Source organism: Papaver somniferum, unplaced genomic scaffold (assembly GCF_003573695.1).
Source record: "Papaver somniferum cultivar HN1 unplaced genomic scaffold, ASM357369v1 unplaced-scaffold_132, whole genome shotgun sequence".
Classification (NCBI taxonomy): Eukaryota; Viridiplantae; Streptophyta; class Magnoliopsida; order Ranunculales; family Papaveraceae; genus Papaver; species Papaver somniferum.
In genome coordinates this window covers 23,325,814-23,336,022 of record NW_020622381.1, presented here as the reverse complement: position 1 = coordinate 23,336,022, position 10,209 = coordinate 23,325,814, and the positions used below count along the sequence as shown (strand labels likewise).

General features: G+C 36.3%; 1 protein-coding gene across 3 annotated transcripts; it reads left to right on the top strand.

The window, feature by feature from the left end:
- The first annotated feature begins 219 nt into the window (after positions 1-219).
- LOC113333110 (arginine--tRNA ligase, chloroplastic/mitochondrial-like) lies at positions 220-6,134 on the top strand. 3 transcript variants are annotated; one of them, XM_026579602.1, is made up of 18 exons: positions 220-381; positions 649-710; positions 803-939; positions 1,107-1,182; positions 1,356-1,457; positions 1,543-1,758; positions 2,123-2,203; positions 2,288-2,371; positions 2,665-2,769; positions 3,462-3,640; positions 3,857-3,941; positions 4,214-4,400; positions 4,557-4,626; positions 4,723-4,792; positions 4,982-5,071; positions 5,271-5,339; positions 5,531-5,629; positions 5,832-6,134. In XM_026579602.1, the coding sequence occupies exons 1-18, from the start codon at positions 261-263 to the stop codon at positions 5,940-5,942; spliced, it is 1,944 nt and encodes a 647-aa protein (XP_026435387.1). In that variant the 5' UTR covers positions 220-260; the 3' UTR covers positions 5,943-6,134. The 3 variants fall into 3 exon arrangements, with proteins under 3 accessions (XP_026435387.1, XP_026435389.1, XP_026435388.1); XM_026579603.1 differs by having other exon boundaries at positions 239-381; positions 645-710; XM_026579604.1 differs by lacking the exon at positions 5,832-6,134 and having other exon boundaries at positions 5,453-5,593.
- The last annotated feature ends 4,075 nt before the right edge of the window (positions 6,135-10,209 follow it).

Below are 10,209 nucleotides of genomic sequence, written 5' to 3'. Positions count from 1 at the left end.
GCTATTTTTGATACATCCATGTAACTCTAGATCCTAGTCACATTTTGTGACCGTTTCTTTTTCAATATATTTTGCCATTTTCAGTCAAAAAAAAAAAAAAAAATCCCTCACATCTATAGTAATAATTTGACCACAGTCAGCTTTATCCCTTAGCCGAAGTGATTCTCCTTATAACATTAGCCAACGATCATGGAAAAGCAAAAAAAGAGAAAACGCAAAGCCCTAAACGGGGGCGGACGGTCACAGTAGAAGAAAAGAATATGAGTGGAAGGCTTAGCCTGAGTGGAGCTTCTTCATCGAGTTTACTTCCTTGTTGTCTTTCTTTTAAACGCCTCTCTCATCTCCACTCCCCTAAGCCTAACCACCACCGTCTTCTTCCTGGTAAAACCCTAACCCCCTCTCGCTTCTCCTTTCCTCTGTTTTGACTACGTTTATCTATTATTCTTTCTTATCCATTTACTCTTTTTCTTATTGACCTAGTCCTTTTTGTTTTTAACATTATTAGGGCTTCACCCTGCTCTTAATTTGTCTTTGATTTTTTTTTTTTTAATAATTAGTAGTAGCAGTTATAAACTGCTTTGCGTTTTAATGCAATTGGGAATCTTGGTGAAGTAATTTAGCGTGGGTTATTGTTGTGGAACTAGACAGATTTCTTGCGAGCCAAAACTAGAAGATTTTTAACAATCAAATCTGCAGCAGTTTCACCCATGGTAAACTTCATGCCTTCAATTTTCTTAATGGGATTATCTTTGTGATGTGTTTATAGTTTCTTATGTTGTTCCTTTTGCTTTTTGTACATCAGGCTGAAGACAATGAGGGCACGGTGAAGCAACAGCTATCAAAACTATTTGAAACATCATTGAGGATGACAGTACCCGATGAACCTGATTTAGAACCTTTGGTGGTTAAATGCACAGGGAAGTTTGGTGATTATCAATGGTATGGGGTCTTTAGCTGTGCAGTAACTTTTGTTATTTTGTAATATTTAGTTCATATTGATTTATGTTGTATTTTGCGAATTTAATTTGGTTAGGCTTACAGTTTTTTTTCCTACATAGCTGTTGTTTGTATATTCATAGAAATGGTTTTTTGTTGTTGTTTCTAAGTAATAATGCTATGAGCTGCTGGGCAAAGGTAAAAGGCAAGAAGACTGAATTCAAGGGTCCTCCTTCAATAGGACAGGTAATAACATCAAGTATTTATATTTATTTACTTATTTTTATCAATGTGTTCTTTGTTGTTGTATTCATGTGTTAATTGACAGCGTCATTTTTGCTTAATAAACTTGTGTGCACTTCGGGCTCGAATTGCTTACGTTCAGTTTCATATTTATTTAACTTCTTATATTTCTCCAGGCCATTGCAAATAATCTCCCTGAATCAGAAATGATTGAGTCTTGCTCCATTGCTGGACCCGGGTTTGTCAATGTGGTCCTAACTAATCAATGGATAGCTAAGGTTTGTGTTCTGCTGTAATCTATTCTGAAGTTTCTATTTTTCCCTTCGCAAATAGAATTAACTGGTTTAACAATGTTACCTGTAGAGTATACAAAAAATGCTAGAGAAAGGTGTCGGAATATGGGCTCCCAAGTTACCGGTCAGTAAAGCAGTGGTTGATTTTTCTTCTCCCAATATTGCAAAGGAAATGCATGTTGGACACTTGAGATCAACAATTATTGGGGATACCATAGCCCGCATGCTGGAGTACTCAAATGTTGAAGTGCTTCGAAGAAACCATGTTGGAGATTGGGGAACTCAGGTATGTTTATCTGGTCACTCCTTGTGTTGATTACTTGGAAACTCTATATTTTAGTGTATATCTTAAAGTGTTTGCTATCCATTAAGACAAGCAAAAGTGTGGTTTATATTGTTTTTAATTTAATCACCATCCTTAGTAGGATCCTTTGTTAGTTGCTGTTACCACCTCAGTGTCTCCAGTGATTGGTTGTCCCAGTGTCACTGTAATTCTTAGCAGGTGGTTGCATGCATCTCTTAGGGTAGTTGAGTATTTTTCATGGTCTGAAACACCTTTTTTTGAGGGCTGTCGGAGTATCTTTCTAATTCACACTACTCACGAACATGGAAAAATGTCATGATACTGGTTACTGGATATTCACTTGCAGTTTGGCATGTTGATTGAGTATATGTTCGAGAAGTTCACCGACTGGGAGAACGCAGGGGAGCAAGCTATTGGAGATTTGCAGGTGCGCATACGGCATGGAAATGAGTTCTCATGAAAAAAATCTGGGGTTAGTCTTACCAGTTATGCTAATATGAAACTTTTACAGGCATTCTACAAGGCATCAAAATTGAAGTTTGACGCTGATCCTGTCTTTAAGGAGAAAGCCCAACAAGCGGTGGTTCTTCTCCAGGTAAATATTTTTTATGTGCTAAAATAATAATATGTTCGAGTAGGATTTTTGTCGCTATTAGCATGATATAACAAAATGTATGGTCTCATGTTGATACCACGAATCCAATACATAAGCGTTAATTTTGTTAGAAATTGTTTTTTATCTTTTGAAATGTTACGTAGGGAGGGAATGAGAAATATGGTCTATGATCTGCGCGATCAGCCACGTATGGTCTCATGTTGATACCACAAATCCAATACATAAGTATCAATTTTGTTAGAAATTGTTTTATCTTTTGAAATGTTACGTAGGGAGGGAACGAGAAATATCGCAAGGCATGGTCCACGATCTGCGAGATCAGCCGAAAAGAGTTTCACCAGGTTTACAAGCGCCTTGGGATTTCTCTGGAGGAAAAGGTATGTTCTCATCACTGTAAGTTTGTAACTTGCTTGCTATTGAATGATGTCTACAAATGATTTAGGGTCCACCTTATTGATCTTCTAGGTCGCACCACTATTCTCTGTTTAAATTGTTGTCATTTTATTTTTTTTTGACATTTTCCCCTCTGATTTTCTCAAGAAGTAAGCACTGTTCCAACTTACCATGTCATTGAACTAACTATACAAGAACATACAAGTGCGCATCTATTGGGCCTGGATTGTCCAGTAACCCTTAATTTCATATATCTTCTCAAATAAACCATGTAAACATTTAAGTTTAATGTAAAACTCAACTTTAGTTTAATTAATAAATTTCAGGGTTTCCATTTTTTAGGATTTTCATTTTCACCAGAAAACTTGAAGTTCCTAAACTACTACGGGTTTTCTGTAAAAAAGCCAAAGTTGTATGGATCATCAAAAATTTTGTATGCATTTTCTTTTTGGATTATCTGGTAATTTTACCAACATAAAACATGACCGAGAAATAGTGGGTCGTGAAATCAACAGATTGTAGTTGTCTCATCATGCAACTGTCTAACAGTATTTATTCTTGAACTAATGCAAGATTTGGCTTAATTCTTTCTGTTACTGTTTGCATCCATGGTTTTATTTTCCTTTTTAAAAGTAAATAAATAGGAGTAATATGTATTTTTATTGGTTTTCATCAGGGCGAAAGTTTTTATAACCCCTATATTCCTAAAATTTTGGAGGGTTTGAGTAATCAAGGGTTGATCGTGGAGAGTGAGGGTGCTCGTGTGATTGTCATCGAAGGGAAACAAATACCTTTAATTGTCGTGAAGAGTGATGGTGGTTACAACTATGCTTCAACTGATCTAACGGCTCTTTGGTTAGTTTCAGATTTTTGTGCTATGTTTTTTGCCTTCTAGATGAAGCTGTGTAATGCTTGCTTTCTGGGATTTTTGAGCAAGTTAAACATCTGTTTCTTTATGTTTATATTCTGTCATAATCCGTATGCACTTGTATCTGGATACAGGTCACAGAAATGTGTCAGTGTTTGTCCACAACATTTGTTCTAATAAAAATTGGCGCTTCATGTTTACAGGTATCGTCTGAATGAAGAGAAAGCTGAATGGATAGTTTATGTCACTGATGTTGGTCAAAAACTGCACTTTGAGATGTTTTTTACTGTGAGTTTCTCTTCCAGAGTCTTATTATCTGCTTGCAATATCTATCTTGTGCAGGATTTACATATTTATGTAAATTCTGGTTTTATTTTGTGTGATTACCTCATAAGGACCCAGTAGAATGACGGGTTTAACATGGCTGATTGTCCCGTTGTCCAACTTGATGAAAATATGGAGTAATAATAGTTAGTTATGCACTTGTGACCAATGATTATTGTTTTTGCACAGGGTATTTAAAGGTGGAACTGTAGAACTAATTTTATGTCTTGTTACAGGCCGCCAAACTTGCAGGTTGGCTACCTGCTGATGAAAAATTGTACCCCAAAACAAGTCATGTAGATTTTGGTCTTGTTCTTGGAGACGATAAGAAGCGTTTCCGGACTCGTTCCAGTGAAGTGGTCCGGTTGGTTGATTTACTTGATGAAGCCAAAACTCGATGTAAAGCTGAACTTGTTGAACGAGGTATGACTTGGTTTCCTTAAATTTCTTAATTAGCTATCAGCACTTAACACTTATCTGCCGCAATTATCAATCAATAATCACTTTACATGCCTTTCCTTTTCTGTCATAATTATTCTTGTGACATTGAATGTGATATGTGTTTTGTATGTGAAACAGGCAAGGCATTAGAGTGGACTGCAGAGGAGCTCGAACAAATCGCGGAGGCAATTGGTTATGGAGCAGTCAAGTATGTTTGTCCCCATACTTATGCTTTTCTCATGCTGTTAACTGTTGGGCAACCTCCAAAATTTATTATGTGTTTATCAATTTTGTCTTCCAACAGATACGCGGACTTGAAGAACAACAGGTCGACAAACTATACATTTAGTTTCGATCAGATGCTTAACGATAAGGTGCCTCTTCTTTTGCCTTCCACTTTTCTCATCTGGTGGTTCATTGCAGAGGTTCACGTATATTGTATATAATTTTATCTTAAAAGACACATTTGCTATATATATTTCTTCTATAGGATTAGATTTGTTATGTCCTTGTTGAGATATGTATTCTTCTTAGATATCAACAATTGCTTATTTTCTGGGCAGGGAAATACTGCTGTCTACCTCCAGTATGCACATGCTCGTATTTGTTCCATCATCAGAAAATCTGGTAAAGATATCGAGGAATTAAAGAATGTAAGTGTTATCCTAACCAATCGAATATCTTAGTTAAACTAAAGAGATATTATGCCCCTAATGGTGTGAGATTAAGATTACATTGCTTAAACCTGAGGTACTGTTCGATTTCAACATCACATGGTAGTGCACTGGTAATTTTTGTGAGGAACCTGAAGATCAGTTTTTAAATTTGCTTATTTTTGTACACCTTGATTAGACGGGAACCATCGTGCTGGGTCTTCCAGAAGAGCGTAGTTTGGGTCTTCATCTTCTTCAATTTGCTGAGGTAAAATATTGAATCATTTTAAGTTCTGAATAATTTCTATTTTGAAAGACGGGATTTCTCCCTTTACAAAGATTTGAACATTATGACTGGTGTGCATTGTCTTGCTGTTTTAGGGACAACACTGTCTGATAGTGATATTCTAATGTTGGCTGCACTAATGAAGTGAGTATGCTGACGGGATTTTATTACAGATCGTCGAGGAGGCATGTCTGAGTCTCTTGCCAAATGTTTTATGCGAGTATCTTTATAACCTATCCGAGCACTTCACAAAATTTTACGCCGAGTGTAAGGTATGATTTATCCAACTTATTCATCATTTGCAACTCTCAAACTTTCCTCAACAGATTTTGTTAAATATCATTTCACTGTAATTATAAATCAAGTAGGAAAAATATGTGTTGCTTTGTTGAATTAATGATTTCACATGGGAGCAGGAAATCTTTTCCATGAACCGAAATTGTATTTTACTGATTATATTACAATGGCTTGCAGGTTAATGGAACACCAGAAGAGACCAGTCGATTATTGTTATGTGAAGCAACTGCAGTTGTAATGAGGCAATGTTTTCACTTACTTGGCATTGTGCCTGTCTACAAGATATAAAATTGTAGGTTAGAAAAAGAAAGAATGGTGTTATTGATTTGAGTTATATGAAAAACAACACACTGGATACTATACTGACAGTTCACATTGTATGGGTTAGCTTGGATTCAGTTCAGTGTTTGATTTTAATGATTTTGATAGTTAAAAGCGATCAGCTAATGAAAAAAATACACACTTTAGAAATTTAATTCACACCAAGTTTATTAGTGAAAAAGTACACACTTAAGAGATTTAATTCAGTGCAGTTCATTGTTCAACACTCACCAAGTTTATTAGTGACTCTTGGAGTCCTGGACTCGGTGCCAGTCTCGTCACGAGCATCTAATAGTCCTCAAAATGGTGTGAGACAATTAAATGGTTGAGCTTTGTCTCCCTGATGGTGGACTTCAACACAGCCAAAAGGCCCTCCCTTTCTTAATAAACTGTAGTATGCTTCAGCGGCTGGGCACCGGCTATCTTAAATGTTAGACGTTTAAGAAATTTGAGGCAGTGTGCTTCAATTTTTATGTAATGAACAACTTTTAAAAATACCAGAATTAGAAGAGATTAAGGCTTTTAAAAACGTGCGCATTATAACACCATGGGATCCTTATCGAGCTAAAATAGACCCAACAAAACAAAACCAACACATCTATCCCATTTTACCTAAACTGACTAAATAACCCTTCCGTCTATTTTACCCCATTTTACCTAAAATTAAAGGTAAGTGATGAAACCAAAAATGGTTTCATCAAAAAATGTGTTCCAAAAAACATTCTTTCTTTTTTTTCTTTTCATTCTTAGATCCAGCATTCACTAGATTGAGTTTTACAGAACCACGGCGTGGGAGGATGTTGGATTTGTTGATGAGAAAGGGAAACATCGGAGGAGACATCATTGAGTTTTACATGTTGAAATTGCAAAAGAACATCCTCAAAAAAGAGTTGAAACCAAATGGTAATCCAAAGTACAAGAAAGCTGTGTTTCTAAGCACATTTTCCTATGCAAGTTTCCTCTGCAATACTCTAATATAATTGTTTTTGACAGACAACATAATTGTATAAATCCAACTAAGAGTTGTTTCAAATGTTGTTGGTTATATAGTTGATTTTGATGTAACCAATTTGGTTTCACTCTTTAGGAAGAAAAAAATGTCAGGAAAAAAGCACTTGCATGTCTGTCACTTATTAAGAATCTGTTTTCTTGTATTTTTTCAGACATGTCACTCACTAGGAATGAGATGTGGTAGTGCAATTGAAGCGTTCATCGACAATATGGACTACAGTGTACAATTTTTATTCGTTTCGTTGCTGACAACAGTTGGAAATGGGTAGACCATTGGACACTGCTAGCATTTGATACTGAAACTGCAGAGTTTTCTCACTACAACTCTTTGGCTTCTACTGAAGAAGAATGCAGGAAAAGTGCTGAAAGCATGAGACAAAGAATAATATCAACATTTGCACAGCACGATGCAAAGCTCCCCCGTGACGAGCAGACAACCCAGCCCCCACCATACACTATGCACACGCCTTCATGTTGTCAACAAATGGGGTAAGCTATAACAAGCATCACCTATGTTTCGAAGTTCGGTAAAAACTATTTATTTATTTATTTATGGCAGTTTTAAATATTAAATATTGGGACAATTTTTTGGTTGTTTCAGGTATGATTGTGGTCTTCATGTTTGCTATTACATGAAGAGCCTCTTGAAGGGAAACATGGCGTCTCCTGAAGATGATATTTCATCAAAGGTGCATGAGATGAGACCAAAGCTGGTGTGTAAGATCCTCCTTGATGCATGAAGAGTCTCATGTAATAGTTTGAATGCTTGTAATTGTTTGAATGCTTGTAATAGTTTATAAATGGTTTCAATTGGAGTACTTTCAACTACCTAGAAACAAAGTTTATAATGTTTTCAATTATGATTAACCGAAACCATATTGGCGCATAGTGTTACGTATATTTGTTTTTTGATGAAACCAAAAAGGGTTCCAACATAAAATGATGAAACCAAAAAGGGTTCCACCATATTGCAGGTGAAAACCAAAAAGGGTCGTATCACGGCTTGGTTTACAAGCAAAAATTGATATGTTTCAAGCCATGGAACATTTTCATATTCCAAAGGGAGAAGTCTAATTACATCAAAGTATTAAACTATAACAGAAAGCACACCAAGGATAGTTTAGGGATTGACATTCGACATAATGGTAACAAGTCATGGCAATAATTCATAATAAAGCATTCATAGAAGCAGTGATCTAACCAAAAAAAGGATCCAACCTATTTTGGTTACAAAATAACAGTACAAATGATGAAACCAAAAAGGGTTCCACCATATTTGCAGGTGAAATACCAGCAGGAAATCAACATGTTTTACTGTAGAAAAGAAGACGGGAATATAAATGAGCAATAACAGTCAAATAGAATATAAATGAGCAATAAAGTCAATAACGGGAATATAAATCAACAGAAAAAAATGAATTCTCAAAATGTAGACTAAAGCATATTGTAGTCTAAACTAAAACAGATAAAGTTTACGAATTGTATGCGAAATGCTAATAGAATAGAAGAAGTCTGAACTAAAAGTAAGAGTAAATCAGACTCATAAAGACTTCAAATCGGCTTCTTAGGGCATGTCCTTCGATTATGAGTAGTCAATTCATTACAGCCACCGCAAGTTCTCATATTCTTCTTGGGAATTAAACCTTTATTAGGAATCCTTTTCTTCTTACTTGGGCGACCTGACTGCGGCAAAACTTTAGGTCCATGAACAACAGACTTGGGTGAAATTGTCGCAGGCCTTTCAACCGTGGGAACTGGATGGATTGGTCTTGAATACGACTCTCGATAGAACTTAGTGGTGAAGTATTGTTCAACATAATCATAAGGATCTTCACCATTCCCCATTATACACCTAACAGCATGGGCGCAAGGGAAGCCATTGATTTTCCAGCGGTTGCAAGAGCATGTCTTTTCTTTCAAATCAACGCTTTGTGTTAATGAGGCGTGAACTTCATAGACAAATTCTGACGACTTGGTAACACTGGAATCACGGTCATGCATCTTATTGTTATAGAGTTCAGTTTCCATTTTTGGACACAAAACTCCTCGCCAATTGAACGATATCACACATTCTTCACGACGTATGCACATCATTTCCATCAGCTTCAGCCTTATTTTATCAACCATGACAACAATAGGCATATCTCTTCCTTAACCCAACCATTCAGCAACGTTTGAGCACAACTCCCCATATCGACAGCCCGGGAAAAAAAACACTAACCCATTTATCAAGTGGAGCTCTACTAAGATATTCTTGTAGCTTCTGATTTTTAACCAGCATCAAGTCATCCCAACTCTCCTTAAACTCTACATGTGTATTCGCATATGCACATTTTTTCAAACAACTTCAACACATAATTTTTATATGTCTTGGCTGACTTAGGCAAGCATGCATTAACATTGTTTGTCATGTGCCAGTAACACCACCCATGATATGCACCTGGAAAAACGACGGGGATTTGGTTGACTAAACCACTACCTCGATCACTAACAAATGTAAGTTGTCTTTTAGGAGAAAACACTTCCCTGAGTTGCTCCATAAACCATTTCCAGTTTGCATCAGTCTCAGATGAAACCACACCATAAGCTAAAGGTAAATTCCTGCAAAATCAAACAAATTAGAAAAAAATGACAAAACAACACAGCAAAAAAATGATGAAACCAACAAGACAGAAAAAAGGTTTCATCAAAAAAAAATGATAAAAGAAACCAACAGAAAATAGTTTAAGAAACAGTACCATTATCCCCGTTTAGTCCTGTTGCTGCCATTATGTGACCGAGATATTTACTCTTCAAATGTGTTGCATCCATGAATAGCAAGGGCCGACAGTAATTAAATCCATGAATACATGCTCCGAAGGCAATGAACAATCTCACAAACTTTTGACTCGCGTCAGTTTCCAAAACAACACGGGATCCAGGATTGGTTTCGGACAATTGCTTTGTATACCAATGCAAGTAAGCAAATGACTTCTCATCCTCTCCCCATGCCATATTCAGTGCATATCTCTTACCTGCGCATGCATAATAACGGCTTATGCCAAATCCATATTCTCTTCTAATTTGTTCCATAATATCCTTTGTCTTCTTCTTTGGCTTCTGTTTAATATCATCCTTGATCAAGGAACTTATTAGCTTCTTTGATACATGTGGTACGTTAATAAATCCACCGTCACAAGTATGCTGATTATTTAACTCCTTGATAATAAAGGGACTTCCTTCG